This window comes from Salvia hispanica, chromosome 6 (genome assembly GCF_023119035.1).
Source record: "Salvia hispanica cultivar TCC Black 2014 chromosome 6, UniMelb_Shisp_WGS_1.0, whole genome shotgun sequence".
Lineage (NCBI taxonomy): Eukaryota > Viridiplantae > Streptophyta > Magnoliopsida > Lamiales > Lamiaceae > Salvia > Salvia hispanica.
The window spans coordinates 36,135,507-36,152,005 of NC_062970.1; the positions used below are offsets into that span (position 1 = coordinate 36,135,507).

Here is a 16,499-nt window from a genome sequence, read left to right on the forward strand (position 1 = left end):
CACATCACACATGAACTTTATACTGAAAAGTATTGAAATGTTGTAAATTAAAAAAAATTGAGGTGTAGCAGTAGTATAAATGTAATTGTAACTTTTCATACAAACTGACAGTTCACTATTGTATATATAAGTGTATTTCGCTGCAATATTTAGCGAGAAAAATACAAGGGTTAATTAATGTTCTTCTTAGGGGTACAATTGGACGACATGACATCGTGTGACAATACACATCACACATGAACTTTATACTGAAAAGTATTGAAATGTTGTAAATTAAAAAAAATTGAGGTGTAGCAGTAGTATAAATGTAATTGTAACTTTTCATACAAACTGACAATTTTAGGTAAATATTGTAATTTTCTGATGATAGGATAGATATTGGAACATGTTTCAAAAAGTTTAGATGGGAGGCCCAACACCGTAGATGATCCGATGGGTTCGAGCTGGGCCGGGCTGAAAGTCCCACAGTTCTGAGAGGGTATCAGTTGGGGCCTCAAAAAAGAAAAATAAAATGACCAAAGGAATAACTACGAATGTTAGCCTAAGGAACTAGTACAAAAATTTCACATGATCATTATTTCACTGACCTTTATAAAATGTAAGGCTGATTAAACGATTCCGCTGTTTTTGGTTAACCTATGATCGAATCGGAATCGGAATCGGAATCGGAATCGGAATCAGAATCGGAATCCATCAGTAATTAGTTAATCAATAAATTAAACGACTTTTAAATTATCAAGTTATTCTTCAATTGTGGCCTTGATAATTTTGTCGGCCTCAGTCAAAATCTTAATAATATGTCGTATTCTACTTTCGGTACGCGAAATATTTTCACATTTTTATTAGTACTCCGTTTGTTTTTATGTGAATTTCAAGCGTTTAGATGGAATATAAAACACATTACTGGCAAATTTTATCTTTTAACAGTTTTTTATTTTTGTTTTGTAACCCCAACGAATTTTATTAGCATGGATAAACTCTAGATATATAGGTGATCACATTTGAATATTTGAATTAATCCACTAATATAAACTATTCAGATAATACCCGCAACTAATTACAAGGATGTCATGAAGATATGGATCACCAATTCTGGAAACAAAATTATCCAAGAACTCTCATTGATGAATTAATTAACACAATCAAATACTACTAAAACCAACATTAATTTCTTGCAACAATCAAATATTACATATCCAAACCCTCGAACATTTATTGTCACATATCGATAAACATTTATTTATCACTCCAAGTTTTCCAACTCCAAATCTCACTTTCCATGTCTAACAAAACATTTCCCAAACCTCGATCGATGAATGAACACGAAATCTGGGTCTCAATAGATTTTGGAGACATCCAGGGAGCTAAATGATGTCCAAGCATCCTTAGACAATCACAAAATAAGAATAGTTCTATTAATAAGCTAAGCTAGTGAGAAGTTGACATGATTAAATTATAAGTACTCACTTGAAGAGCGGCGAAGACTTTGTGTGCAATGTACTTGTGTATGAGTGATGCTCCTCTTTGCTGAAGCTTGTCTGGATGTAGGCATAGAATTGCTTTTTGATAAGCTTTCTTCACTTGGGAGCTCTCCATTAGTTTCGCTAGAGGGATCGCCATCCACCCGCTGTTAGGCCATACGATCTGATGAAGGGAGGACAATAGCAGCCGGATATCGGATTCCTTGCCGCTCAACCACAACCTTATCTTTTCATCAACTATGCTCTTATCATCCTCTTTCTATCATCATTTTACACATTATTAATTAATTACTCCCACCTTGTTAACATAAAACAAATAGACTCACAAATTGAAATGTACCTCAACCCCTCTTGACTCATCATCCATCACTCCTGTGGCTGCTTAGTAATAATACAACATGTACAGATTCAAAATACTTAAAATTGAAACAAGAAAAATCAGTTTATTAGTTAACTAACCAAGTGTGGGTTTCTCTTGGGAGTGAAACCTTTGCTTGGCCCACGCGATCGCTTCATCAACGTCGCTCGGTACATAAGCACTTGCAGTTTCTCTACTGCAACAATCAAGATCTATAACGTATGAGCTCACAAAATCATCTTCATCAATTTCCATTTCTTCATCAATTATTTCTGCTTTTATCTGCTCCATGTTAGTAACATTTTCCTCGATTCGAGGAGGGCAGCCCCCTAATTTGTTATCACAATCCAAATCGGAAAATAGTGCCCACTTTTTATGATCGGAATCTCCGTTTCTCGTGGAATTCCACTTGGTCTTGATGTCCATTGCTCTACAAATTGTGGGAAATGAATATTACTTTAATAATTTACAATTATTGATCACTCGATTTTTTTAAACATATCATAAATCCAAACAAGGGTATTCACAACGTTGTTATCAACTTCTTTTTTTTTTTCGGGTTTGACCACAAGTTTGGAATTAAGTCTCCAATCATGCATGCATGAGTTTGGTGTTTAAACATGCATCTTCGAAAATATACTATAAAATAATTAAAACTTAAATTCCATGTTTTGGTCCTTAAAAATGCACATATTATTTTAGTTAAACTAGTAGTAGTATTTATTAAAAAGATTCGACAACTATTTTGCTATATCAAATAAAATAAGGGGTGTTCGGTTGGCAAGATTAAATATCATGATTAAATATGTATCATGTTTGGTTCATAAGATTGACCCCCACAATTTAATCATAGATGGATAGTCTAATGATAATTAGTCACAGTCTCCCCCTCCAACTAAAAATCTCACAACGTAATCCTAGATGGATAGTCTTATAATAATTAGTCATGGTAACCGAACGCCACCTAAGAGGATTAATTTAATTTGTAACATCATTGTTTTATACTCGCACGCACGCACCTGAGCTTCGCCGCTGACATAGCAACGTCGTCGTATTCGGAATACAACCTCTTCTCCTTCTTCTTCTTCTTCGCATCCAACCCAAAAATGTGTACGAAGGAACGACTCTTTTGGTTAAGCTGCAACGAAGGAATATCAAAAAGGGGCAAATTCCGTCCCCTCCGCCTCAGCGACGGCGGCGGCGGCGCCTCCTCCGTCGGGCAGAAGACGTCATCGTAGAAGCTAGCGTTGGCGGATATTTGGTGGGAGAATATGCTACGTGGGCGCGGGGCACCACCGAAAATGTCAGTGAAGAAGTGGTGAGGGAGATCCTCCATTTTCTTGATTTTCCGGCGCCGAGGTTTGTATGGAGTTGTTAAGTTGTTGTTTTGGAATATTATGTAAGATGTCAAGTTGTGTTTCTATTAAATAGACACGGAAAGCAAATAAGTTCCCGCCTTTGTTTGGAGGTGCAGACACATTGGTTTATTGGATTTGGAGCAATCCTAGCCAAGGAACTCAATTTTTAATTTATTTCATAATTGTAAGAGTGGAGAGTATTCTACCCCGGCCCTATTCATTTTTTAAGTGCTTTCGTCTCTTTCCTACACATATAATTGTATAACTCTATACCTTCTTAGCTACAATGCATTTTAAGGATCAAATACATCGTTTCTGATATGGTACGAGAGCAAGTTTAAGTTAATTATGGATCTCTTTGTTGTATATGTGGAGTTCTAATGTACCTTACGTTCCACAAGTGTAAGGGTGTATTCAAAACCCCCATTCATATCTTACATTGGCTTGACAGTGATTTCGCTTCTTCAAAAAGTATATTCTTAGAAAACCTTTCTTTTAGGATTGTCCAACCAAATTTCGGTTATCAGGTATTGTCGGATCCGATCTGACTTTAAAATCATCAGATATGTAATACTCATTTTGTTTCCTCATAGATGAGTCATTGTTATTTTTTACACCTTTTTAAAAAAATCATAAATAAATAGTTAAAGTGAAGAACAAGTAAAGGAATCAAAAGAACAAAGTATAGATAAGGGTCTTATCTACATTATATTAGTTTTAAGTAATTCTATATATATAAGTGGAATGCGAGACCTCTTTACCATTTATAGTAATTATATATGAATCGGGACTCGTATTCGCTGAAGGACTGAAATGAAAAAACGAGACTCATATTCGCGGACGGAGGAGTAATGGATATTGAATATCTTAAACATGAGGAAATAAATAATAAAAAGATAGTCAAATTATTTTTACTTTGACATTAAATGGAAGACCAATATTAACGTCACAAGTTAATACTGTAATTCGTTTGAGAGACCCTATTTTTTAAAAATTTTAAGTCTGAATCATAACATCTCCCCTTCAAAATAAGCAAAAAAGAACAATTACATAAGAAGAACTATTATTATTATTATTATTATTATTATTATTATTATTATTATTATTATTTGTAGTAGTAGTAGTAGACTATTGGAGTACTATTTTATACTAGCTGGTTATATTATGGTTCGATGACGTTATTCGGTTATTCCTCCAAAAATACGAAAAATGCGTGATATTACTTGAAATTCACTAGTGATCATGACAAAATAATGTCATTTTATGGTAACTGACAATTCGTGTCTGCCACAATGACCAGCATTATTAAAAGATTTTACAGTTCATGATAATAGCTCCAATTATTTTTCAGAATTTTCTCTTTATCATCATTTTTTATGTTGTACTCCTACTTGCCTATAAAATTTCAGACTTTTTAGTCAAATTTTGATTCTTGTTACAAAACTGAAAAAAAATTAAAAATTATATACTTCCTCCATTCAAAAAAATTAATCTCATTTGTCATTTTGGAAGTTCACGAAAAATAGTTTAATATATATACTATATAAACGCTTTCTCTTATTTTTTACCGTTTTTTCTACTTTTCTTTCTTAATACTTTTTCCCCTCTCTTTGACATAATCTATTTTTCTACACTCTCTCTTACTTTACTAATTTCTTGTTAAAACTTATGGGGTCAATAATTGGGATTATTTTTCATGGTCAAAGAGAATATTTGATAAGTTTTGTTCAATCTTGCAGCTAAAACAACAATAAGAAAAATCTTTGTATTAATAGGTGATACCATTTAATTCCCAGTGGTATAATTAACTGTAAATAAAATGAAATTTTGTAGTTTTTTAATAGTACTTTTAAATTATGATATTTACTAAAATTTGATCAAATTCTATGATTTTTCTAATAAAATACCAATATCTTTTCAAAATTTCTTTTTTAAAATATGACAATTTTGAATCATTTTGTAGAAGATCTGAATGCATATGGTTTAAAAGGCATTTTATGTACTCCCTCCGTAAGTTGAGTCGTATTTTTTTTTGATATCTCAACAAAGTTGAGTCATTTTCTTTTTTAACTAAAAATAAAATACCAAATCACTCATACTTTATTCCATTACATACTTTACTCTCTATATGTCTTTCCTATTTTATACCTTTCTCCTAATTTTCAATATAATTTCTTAAATCTCTATGTCCAAAAATTATGACTCAACTTAGTTAGGACAGAGGGAATATAAATTTATAAAGCTGAAATTATCAATTTTATATGGATATGCCGAAACTATAAATTAAGTATTTAATATTTATGCGAGTAACTTCGAACGGACGATGAATAATAAACCTAGTAATATTATAAGTTCGCACGGTGCAAATCTTTAATCAAGAAAAAAAGGAAGTATATATATATGTGACGTGAACATTTTTTTGTCTAAAAACTTTGCAAAATTATCATTTTTGGTTCGTAATATTTGAAAATACTCCCTCCGTCCATGAATAGGAGTCTCATTTCTATTTGGCACGAGTTTTAAGAAATGTTAAGAAAAATGGGTGGAAGAAAGTTAGTGGAATAGGGGTCCCACTTGTATATATTAGTTTTAAATGATATGTGAGTGGAATGAGTTAGTTGAATGTGGGGTCTCTTTACCATTTATGGTATGTATGAACCGGGACTCCTATTCGTGGACGGACCAAAATGGAAAAACGGGACTCCTATTCGTGGACAGAGGGAGTATCTTTTGAGGCTCGTCAACTCCGACTTACTATTGTTTGATCTATATTACTCCATCTATCTCATTAAAAGTGAAACGTTTTCCTTTTTAAATTGTCCCATTAAAAATGAAACGTTTCCTAAAATAGATATAACTTTATCTCTATTTTTCTCTCTCTCTTCTTTAACTCACAAAACAACACTGCATAAAATCTTGTGCCGAAAAGCAAACGTTTCATATTTATTTGGACGAAGGGAGTATAATTTTGCCTCTCTTACAATGAAATCCTGGCTCCGCCCCTGATTTCCCTCTCTTTCTTCTTCTCATTCATCCTTCTCTCTCTTCTTCTTCATCTCATTCGTCCTAGTCCAAGTCAATTCTCACACCAATTTGATACTCCTTCCGGCCACCATTTAAAGAGACTTTTTGCCATTTTGGTTTGTCCATGATTTATAGAACCATTTACTTTATTCCATTTTTAGTATGCAAATCTCACACTCCACCAACTTTTTACACTCACAATCCAATATAAAACTAATACATGAAATGGGTCTCACATTCCACTCACTTTCTCCTTTTACTTTTCTTCACAAAATCAAATAATTTTTTAAAATCCGTGCTAAGTTAAAATGATTCTTTAAATCGTGGACGGGGGAGTAGGATTCAAATGTGATCACAGCTAGATGCATATCTCATTCGTGTGACTAAAGAGATAGAAAGAAAAGAGAAATAAATTATTTTAATGAAGAAGAGAGAGTAAATAGACTAAATTACCCTTCATAGCTATAAGAGTAAAATGTAAAAAAAAAGACAAAGTAGCTCAAATGATTTAAGTCGAAATTAACGAACCTCAAAAAAGATTTTCAAATATTATGAATTAAAAATGAGAGTTTGACAAAGTTCACCGAGTAAAAAATATGTTCCCCGAATATATTTTACCAAAAGGAGACACTTTTCATTTGATGGATTTCAGTTTCTAATTTTCCATTTGATTGACTTCAGGTACTAATTTTCCATCAGCAAAATAATTATCAGCTTTGCACCCAATGATTATCAACTGCATAGCATACTCCATTCACAATCTTGTATTCTCCTCATTACATCATTTAATTTAAATTATAAATAGTAGAAGTACTAAATGGCTAAATCTACCCCGATTTGAAAATTGTTGGTTTTACAAAATCGATAGCCACCGGGAATGAACACTATAAGATCAAAATAAATCGTTTAGTTTATTAATAAGATAAATAACATTTGAATTTTATTTGATCATTTGACAAACGTAAATAAAATTTGAACTGCTAATAGAATTAACACATGTTTCACAGTACAATTTAATAACAGCTTTGTCCCACATTATTAAAAGGAGAATGTACATTTTGTTATTTTGTTTATAATTTTTTGCCTCTCGAATCTTATCTTTTCTAATGTTTTATTTATTGTTGCTTATGTATTCATTTGGATTGACAATTGCTGCATTAATGTGATGCGTTTGTTGAAATTACTAGTACGTACTTGTCACGAGTAAGTTAAAAGGTGCGACATTTTTTACTGCGACAAAAATCATATACTACTTGTCACAAGTAAAGGTTAAAAGGTGCGATAGCTTTTACTGCGACAAAAATCATGTAAAAATTGTAAATAATGAATATCGTGTTATTTCCATTCTTAGAGCATCGTTATTCATGGCCTCATACCACTTTTTACTTTATTCTTATTTGAGGGAAAGCATCTATAACCATTCATAAGTTAATCATCTCTTCATTTCATTGTCCATGAGACCCACTATTTCATTTCTACTCGCACAATTTAACAATATGGAGTAATTAATAAAAAAATATTTCATTAAATAATCCAAAAATTACTTATAATTTTTAAATTTTAAAAATTACTACATAATTAAAATTCTTAGAAATTAAAAAGTATATTAAAAGATTAAGCATATATCTTAAAAGATTAAGCATATTTCTCGTGAGGGGACGGCTGCAATGGCATCCCTTACCATTCCGTCCCGGGAGGACAGACGCCCCATGAAAAGGGACATTGTTGTGGATGTTTTTATATGTCTTAAAAGATTAAGCATATTTTTCGTTCCATTTATATGTCGCTCTAGTCTTTAGACTGTGTCACTGTGACAAACATTATTCTTCAAAATATGAAAAAATATTATGTTTAAAGGTAGAATTATTAATGTCCACGACTAAATGGTGGGGATTCAAACTCGTACGACCTTTAAAGTTTCATTTTATTTATCCATATATAAAGGATATTTTTATTATTGAGTTTATATTTTGAACTTTGAATTAAGCATTTCTAATCATTTATGTCAAACTTAAACTCATTTTTTTAGCTAATGTTACACAAAAAATAATATCACTCAAATCATTTACATTAAACTCAAACTTTACATCATTTTAAATTATACTATGTTTTACAAAAGTTTTATAGTAGCCGTAGAAAAATGCAAAATCAGTTAGAGTTTGAGTCGAACTTGAGTCATCCTGGACCCCCCTCGAACATAAGTCATTCAGGGCTCAGCCCAAGTCACCTAGGCTCTGACCCCACTCGAACATATCAGATTTGGAATGGGTAAATTTTTCTTAGTCATTATATATATAATATAAATAGAAGGTAATATCCCATTCGTATAATATAAATTGTTATTCTGTAAAATTGTACTCTCTCCGTCCCACAAAAGATGTCACACTATCCTTTTTAGTTTGTCCCATAAAAGATGTCACATTTCTATTTTCGGAAAAAAAATCTCTCTCACATGAATATAAAAATAATATTTTCTCTCTCCATTTAACACACAAAATAAAACCTACTAAAATTTTGTATCGTCCCACAAGTGTGACATCTTTTGTGGACGGAGGGAGTATAGCGTATTGATGTCAAACATCTTATAACGGGGGGGGGGGATCCAAATTTATATTATCATAACAAAAAGAAAAAAACAAGTAAGTCTATGACGTACAGATCATTCTTAAATCTCAATGAGTTAAATTGCCGTTTAATAATACTTATTTGTTTCATTATATTGTATTTTTTTCCTTTTAAGGTTCCACAGTGGTCCATCTTTTGGCATGTGTGCATCCACAAATTTCTGAAATGTCATTTTATAGAGAAAGGTATTGGTCCACCTGATGATAGGCTCATAGGAGTTTGGAATTTAGGAATTTTGGGAATATGAAAAACTTTATAATAAAAAAGACTAACCAAATAAATCAAAACCTCGTGATATTTAAGTTATAAAAATAGGCCGAACTGTGTGACTCAATATTAATTCTTTGCTTCAAATAGTAAGAAAGAGAGAATGTATATTTATAATAGTGATACTACTTTTTATTCTCAATATTTTAATTTTGTAGTATAAGCTACTGTATTAGTATTTCATATAAGAAAAAGAGGCTCTCTTGTCCAAAGCGATTGATTGAGTCATTTTATTTTTTTTATAAAATTAACCATTTTAATTTAAATATTTTATTTTATTTTACTTTATTTATTTTTCACTTAATTTAGTAAACACCGTTTACTTAAAAACAAATGTCTCAATTCATTTGAGATGAATGAATATTTTATATATATAAGTTTATACACTAAATACAAAAATTAACTGCACTAAACTCCAATTTAACAAATATAACAAATTTCTTATAATGCAATTAGAGATGTCCAAGGTTTACAGTTCGAACGATTAACCGTGAAACCATAACTGGTGGTTCGAAATCGTGAGATTTAAATAGAACCGAAATTGTCACTTTTAGAACCGTAGTTCAGTTCAGTTCAGGTTCCAAAATTCCGGAACCGAAACCGTACCGGAACCGCGAAAAACCACTGAAAAACCGAGTTAGAATCGTTAAAAACCACTGGATACCGGCGGTTCGGAACCGTGATAAACCGAAAAAAACTATTGTGTTCTGGTGAGATTTTGTTTATATAACACTGGCTACTTTCTTGCAAAGTATTTTCCTCCTGCATAAACTAAAATGTGATTTAAATACTAGGAGTATAAATTTGAAATTAAAAAATTCTTAATTCTGAAATTAGGAATAGTTAGTTTTGGAATTTTGCATCTATAGAGTTTATGATGTGGACAAAAGGCTAAAGTGACATGACTGAAAATTTATCAGCATGTTTATTTTTATTCTGACAACGATCTCTATTCACTTACGTAATGATCATGACTAGTGAAGATGCTTAATGTGAGTGTAAGCAAAATACATTACTCCCCCTTCCCAAAAAAAAGATGTTACACTTATATGATAATATAATATTTTAATATAATATTTTAGAAAATTTTATTTTATGTATTAAGTGAAAAAGAAAAATATAATATTTATATTACTATAAGGAAGAGAACTTTTTATTCAAAATAGAAATGTAATATTTTTAGTAGGACAAACTAAAATGAAAGTGAGATATCTTTTATTGGAAGGACGGAAAAAAGAGAGAAATAGTACAACCTAGCTAAAATCAAGAAATTCACGTGGCTAAATTCCGTCCATCCCTACTTATTTCCAAATACGAAATCTTAGAAAAAAATGTACTACTCCCTCAGGCATATCCAATCGGGTATCCGTGGATATTCGATTCGAAAATTTTAGGTACCCGATCTCGAATTTTTCAAAATCTAATATCTGATACCCGATACGAAAATGATTTTGGATTATTATTTTATTTTATTATTAACTTTTTAAGAAAATTAACTACAATCTTTTAGAAATACAAACTTGTGGTTCGAATCTGATACAAACTTGAAGTAGTTCGAATTTAAGAGAAAAAAAAACTACTACAAATTTTTAGAAATAAAATATTCATAAGTTATAACCTCATTCATTCAGCCATAATAAACATCACAATTCATACATTAATCATAAATATGACTTAAAAGCGAAAGATTTTGGGAGTACATTTAATTATTTAATTTTTAAATAAACTTTTAAAAAAATAAAAAACAATCGGGTAATTTGGGTGTACCCTATCGGGTACTACTATCCGATAATTCAAAAATCATATACCCGGACCTGATCTCGAAACCCGAAAAATTGAGTATCGGGTATCTAATTATCCGATATTTCGGATTTGGATATCAGGTATCCAATATTCGATATCTATTTAACAGGCCTAACTCTCTCTATCCCACTAAAGATGACACGTTTGTCCTATCTAAAATGACAGCATTACTATTTACTAAAACTAAACTCCTTTATTTCTATTGTATTCTCTCTCTAAAGTCGTTGAATGAAATTGGCTGCATCTCACATCGCTTTGGTATAAACGGAAGTAGTAATTTATAACATCATAGACATTCTCTTAAGTATGGGCCGTTTTACTTTAGTTACGGTCCAATGGGTTGTCGACAGTGGCATAAAACATTGTGAGCGGCAGATTAAAAGTGTGCTGGTTTGCATTTACGTCAATTTAGTACTCTCTCCTACCATTGAAAAGATGACTATTTTCTTTTATAGTTGCTCCAATAAAAATAATCCATTATTAAAAATAAAAATACTTTTCTCTTTGCTTTATTCCCTCTATCTTATTTTACTCTTTCCATTTTATGCACAAATTAAATTTCATAAATTTCCATGCTGCCCAAGAAAGGAATCATCTTCCGTAGAACGGAGAAAATATGAACTAGAGTATATAACACCAGGGTACCCTATCCTTCATAGAAATGAAATTTTCAACTTTGTTTGCCATTTGATTAAAAGAAATAGTTAAACCAAACTAGTGAAATTTTGATATGTAATACTCCTTCCTCTATTCGCGATTCAAATTCTTATTTGACATTTTGAAATATTCGTGGTTTAAAGTCTATCTGATTTTTCTATTTTAGTGGGTGGACTTACCATTCAACACACTCATTACACTCACACTCTATTATAAAACAAATATATAAAATTGGGGCTCATATTTCATTAACTTGTTTTCATATTTTTCTTCACAAAATCAAATAATATCTGAAAACTCATGCCATGTAAAAATGGGATTATAAATGGTGGATGGAGGGAGTTGTATATATACATTCATTTTTTCTAATAATACTAGATAGTACTTCATCCGTTCGCGAATAGGAGTCCCGTTTTTTCATTTTAGTCCGTCCGCAAATAGGAGTCCCGGTTCACTTTTATCATAAATGGTAATAGGGTCTTACATTCCATTAACTCATTTCACTCACATTTCATTTAAAACTAATATATACAAGTGAGACTCATATTCTACTGACTCTTTTTCATCTATTTTTCTTAACATTTCTTAAAACTCGTGTCACAAAGGAACGAGACTCCTAATGGCAGAAGGAGAGATAACTACTTTATTATCTTTACCATACCATTATGATTTTTGGGCCTTTTTGGAACACTTTGGGCTACTTCTAATAAGCTGTGAAAAAATATATTTTTTCACTTAAATAACAAACTGTTTATTTTAAATGAGAAATTAAACAATAAAAACACCTATCTTATCTAGTCAACAAAATATTTTCTTTTCCAAAAATAAAATAGAAATGATAGTATATTAATATAGCCTTACTATTATATTCTCTTCGTTTTCGTTCTCTCATAGTTAAGATGGAATTTTTCAGTATGGAGTTTAATAAATGAATATTTAGTATGTTAATTAGACGTATAAAAAAGTAAAGACAGAATAGAGCTAAAGCTTGAGTTTGATTCGATTATTATTGAGTTGAACTAGAGCTATACTAATATAATTAATTTATGTTTTCAAGCTAGTTTAATTTAATGGCCCACTCATACAATATTAATATAGCTCTAGTTTAATTTAACGGGCCCACTCATGCATTATTAATAAGCCGAGTGATGTGTAATTTTAGACTATGTCATAAAAAAAGGTTGAAACTCTCGCTCTCATCTCATATATTCTGATCCGACAGTATTGTGAAAGGTGTTAAATCAAGGTATGCAGTGACCCGCTAAGGGGAGGACTTAACCTACTGTCTGTCACAAGCCCATCTCCCAAGAGCTCACACTTGTGCTGAGAGGTGTTGAGAGGTGTTGCAACTACACGACAGTAGTGAAGCTGTGTTGGGTAACTTTTTATAGTGACTGGTTCCACCGCATGCATGCGGCCCCTTGGTTACAAACTCTTTATAGTGACTGGTTCCACCGCATGCAATCCCATACTCCAAAACCCCCCTCCGACTTGGACCTGCGGATTGGTTACAGCTTGCCCCCTATGCATATGATGAGTTTTTTGGAGGAAACTCGGTTCCCTGACAATTAACCGAGCGAGTCAAGTCCCCCCTCCATTGAACCTAGAGAGGATAATCGAACTCGAGATCTCTATTAAAAATGTCTAAGCTCATTGCCGCTAGGACAGTTTTAGAGTTAGTAAATCCAGGTGACGTGTCACTAGGTAGCATAGAATTAGAAAAGGTTGTTTACTACAAATATAGTACCATGATAAGATTCTTTAACAAAATCTTATTTAAACAATTTGAATCTAGCAATTCATCTAAGCTACTGGTATAAAAGAACTCAGGCGTCGATTTTTTTCTTTTCATGTGTTTGAAATTCATTTTCGTGATAAACATCTTGAATTCATAACACTGTCTGTGACATGATTTTCTTGATTATTGTAATTTTATTTCATCATCAAAATATCTGACACTAACTTCATTGCCTTTAGCAACTTTGCAAAAAAACAATGCTTTGTAGGTTGCCTTGAAGCAAGAAGACTATGATACATCAATTTACATTACAATGACCTATATAAATCATCACATAATTTGTCACACACAATGAAGACCCTATCTCATCTTCAACAATCACTTGGAAAAATCCCAAAACAAAAACAAAAAATTAAAGATAACTACCAAGAAAAATTTGAGTTAGTCACTCCAAGATCCTAAACCACAATCACGCCAGAACCGAGGGCTTATATGCATTGATCTCGCCACTTAGCCGAGCGCAGTCGCCCTGCCTCTTCTCGTGCTTCTCCACCAACATTTGGAAGCACTCGAACATACCCTCCAACCCCTCGATCTCCTGCAGGAGATCGAGGGATGTCTCGCCCTCAGAAGGGGACGTAGCCATCCGATTCTTCAAACTCTTAACCCTCTCCAAACTCCCCACAACTTTGGCCCCAACCTCATCCACGGTCGAATGTAGCATATTATTCTCTTCTAGCGACGCCTTGAGCTTCCTCTTCATCGACCGATAACCATCTAGAGACCTCATCAACTGCTCCGAGAGCACCTTGTTCCTCTCTTGCAACCCAAACGCCGAGTACATTTCTCCACCTCCACCACCACCACCATCAATATCGGCCGGCTTACTCTCCTTGGGATCAGAGAGGCATTCTTGAACCTTTTGGCGCAATGTCTCATTTTGGGCCTTGAGATTGTTCAAAAGCTCCTCCATCTCACTCAATTCATGAACCTTTTTCGAAAGCTCTGCCTCCATGAACTTCTTCTCCTTCCCTAAACTCGAGCACATCGCTCTGAGGTTCCTCTGTGCAGCTATGCTCGAGCTCAGCTCGCGCCTCAGCCGATCCTTCTCCTCGTCCGGATCCATTGGCACGGCCTCGGCCTCGCCACCGGGCTTCTTGCCCGATGGGACCGGGCTGCGGCGCAAGTCGGTGTTGCACCTCCTCAGCTCGGGATCCGGTTTCTTAAGGCCAAATGATTGGCATTTTTGGATTCTGTCCTTTGCATTGTCCAAAATTGTCATCATTGTGGCTACCCTCAACATTCTCCTATGATCATTCTTGTCTTGATCACAGGCTATTTGATGATCTTGGATTAGTTTTAGCAGTAATTTTACATTTGCTGCCACCCCTGAAATTTTAATTTCAATAAAAAAAATTATCATTCACCTTATTCATCACTTAATGAATTCCCTTATTTTCAAGAATCAAGATTGCATTTGTGAATCATGAGAGTGAGAGAACATCAATAATAAAACAAAATTTGCATATTTCAACTGAAATTGCCCACAACATTGTTGATCAAATTAAAAATGAAATGTCATCAAGATTATCACTACAACGTTTGGAATCAACAAAATATAAGAAAAAAACAACTACTCATAATAGAATCAAGCCTAATTCAACGTCATAAATCAAGAGTGAAAGAAAGTAAGAATAAAAGAAACAAGATAATCCCTCATGTCAGATTGAAAATTACAAAATGAAAAAAAAAACTCAAGAATCATAATCACTACAACATAGGAAAGATTCAAGATCATTACCTTGTAATGCCAAATCATCATATCTTTGATCCTTTGCTGTACCGGGAAAATCCAAGTCAGGAGATGAATTTGCACGAAATTGGCTCATAACTTCTTTTGTTTCAAGAAACCAAGAATCAAGAAGAAAAAATAAATTGACTACTAAAGGGTTCCTAAATCAACCACCTTTTTAAGAAAGACAAGAACATGTAAGACAATCAAAAAGGACCCACAAATTAAATCCACTTTTTCTATGTAATGCTTTTCTTCGTATAGAAACCAATTTAGATATACTTATTAAATTATTTGAGAGATCCAAAGAAGAGAGGTTGCTTTGCTGACCCTCTCCTGCTTCTCTCTCCACTTTCTCTCTCCTCCTATTTTATAGCATTATCAATTATGATAACAATGGTTTATAGTCGGTGTTGCACTTGCTTTGGTGTCAGCTAATGAGAGAATTGCTGGATTTTTAAGAAATTTATTTATTTTCAAAATTAATGGTTGTTAATATTGCGAGGTTATTGGTTTAGGTTTGACAAAAAAATTGTTTGGTTGTTGTTGGCTTTGACTTTGAGAGAATTAGTTGGCTTCATGTGCATCTATATATTGTATCTACTACTACTGCTTAAGAATATTGCTGTACTTACATTACATGTGTAGTGACAGATATATACCTGCCACATGATTTGAGAATTACTCCCTCCGTCCTAGATAATTCGTCTCGTTTTGATCGGACACATGTATTAAGAAATATAATGAAAAATGAGTTGAAAAAGTGAGTGGAACGTGGGTCTTACTTTATATATTAGTTTTATAATAAAATGTGAGTAGGATTGAGTTAGTGAAATATGAGGTCCTCTACCAAAAATAGTAAAAAGTGAAATGAGACAAATTATGTGGGACGGACTGAAATGAAAAAATGGGACAAATTATCTGTGACGGAGGGTATAATTTTTCTGAAGTTGATATATTTTTGCATCAAGCTCTATCGGAGTTAACTAGTATTCGAATATGAAACGTTGGTCTGAAAAATATACTATATCATTGTGAAAGTAAATTGATGGAATTTTTTTTAATAAATTAAGTCGGATAAATCTGGTAATTTTTATTAATCATAATTGTGCATCAGTTTTCTCGAACATTCCAAAAAATTACTTGGACTAGCTATTTATAAGTATTTCAAAAAAAAAAACAATTTGACCGACCGGCCTTCTGGATCTTTGTTTTTGTTATTTTTAAATTTTAGATAAGATATTAATTATTGTTATCTTTTTACTAATTTAGTACGTATTTTACTAGCGTAATATATGGAGATTTTGGACGTGTATGGATTTTATTCAAGTAAACGCACGTCGCTCGGTGTGCTTCTATCAGTGATTCAACGTAAATAAAGTACCCTAATTTAACT

General features: G+C 32.6%; 2 protein-coding genes across 2 annotated transcripts; both read right to left on the reverse strand.

Moving 5' to 3' along the window:
- Nucleotides 1–1,336: 1,336 nt before the first annotated feature.
- LOC125195227 lies at nt 1,337–3,175 on the reverse strand. The gene is made up of 5 exons (XM_048093408.1): nt 2,859–3,175; nt 1,941–2,269; nt 1,822–1,859; nt 1,468–1,740; nt 1,337–1,384 (listed from the first exon to the last, which is right to left on the reverse strand). The coding sequence occupies exons 1-5, from the start codon at nt 3,173–3,175 to the stop codon at nt 1,337–1,339; spliced, it is 1,005 nt and encodes a 334-aa protein (XP_047949365.1).
- Nucleotides 3,176–13,588: 10,413 nt separating this feature from the next.
- LOC125193467 lies at nt 13,589–15,438 on the reverse strand. Its single transcript, XM_048091257.1, has 2 exons — nt 15,113–15,438; nt 13,589–14,700 (listed from the first exon to the last, which is right to left on the reverse strand). The coding sequence occupies exons 1-2, from the start codon at nt 15,198–15,200 to the stop codon at nt 13,781–13,783; spliced, it is 1,008 nt and encodes a 335-aa protein (XP_047947214.1). The 5' UTR covers nt 15,201–15,438; the 3' UTR covers nt 13,589–13,780.
- Nucleotides 15,439–16,499: the final 1,061 nt, after the last annotated feature.

Bases quoted from the DNA above. Each gene is read 5' to 3' on its own strand.
- LOC125195227 (XM_048093408.1), bottom strand. From the start codon at position 3,175: ATGGAGGATCTCCCTCACCACTTCTTCACTGACATTTTCGGTGGTGCC. The intron at 1,741-1,821 runs GTACATTTCAAT...AAATGATGATAG, and splicing joins ATGAGTCAAGAGGGGTTGAG to AAAGAGGATGATAAGAGCAT. The intron at 1,385-1,467 runs GTGAGTACTTAT...TGATTGTCTAAG, and splicing joins AAGTCTTCGCCGCTCTTCAA to GATGCTTGGACATCATTTAG.
- LOC125193467 (XM_048091257.1), bottom strand. From the start codon at position 15,200: ATGAGCCAATTTCGTGCAAATTCATCTCCTGACTTGGATTTTCCCGGT. The intron at 14,701-15,112 runs GTAATGATCTTG...TTAAAATTTCAG, and splicing joins TGATGATTTGGCATTACAAG to GGGTGGCAGCAAATGTAAAA.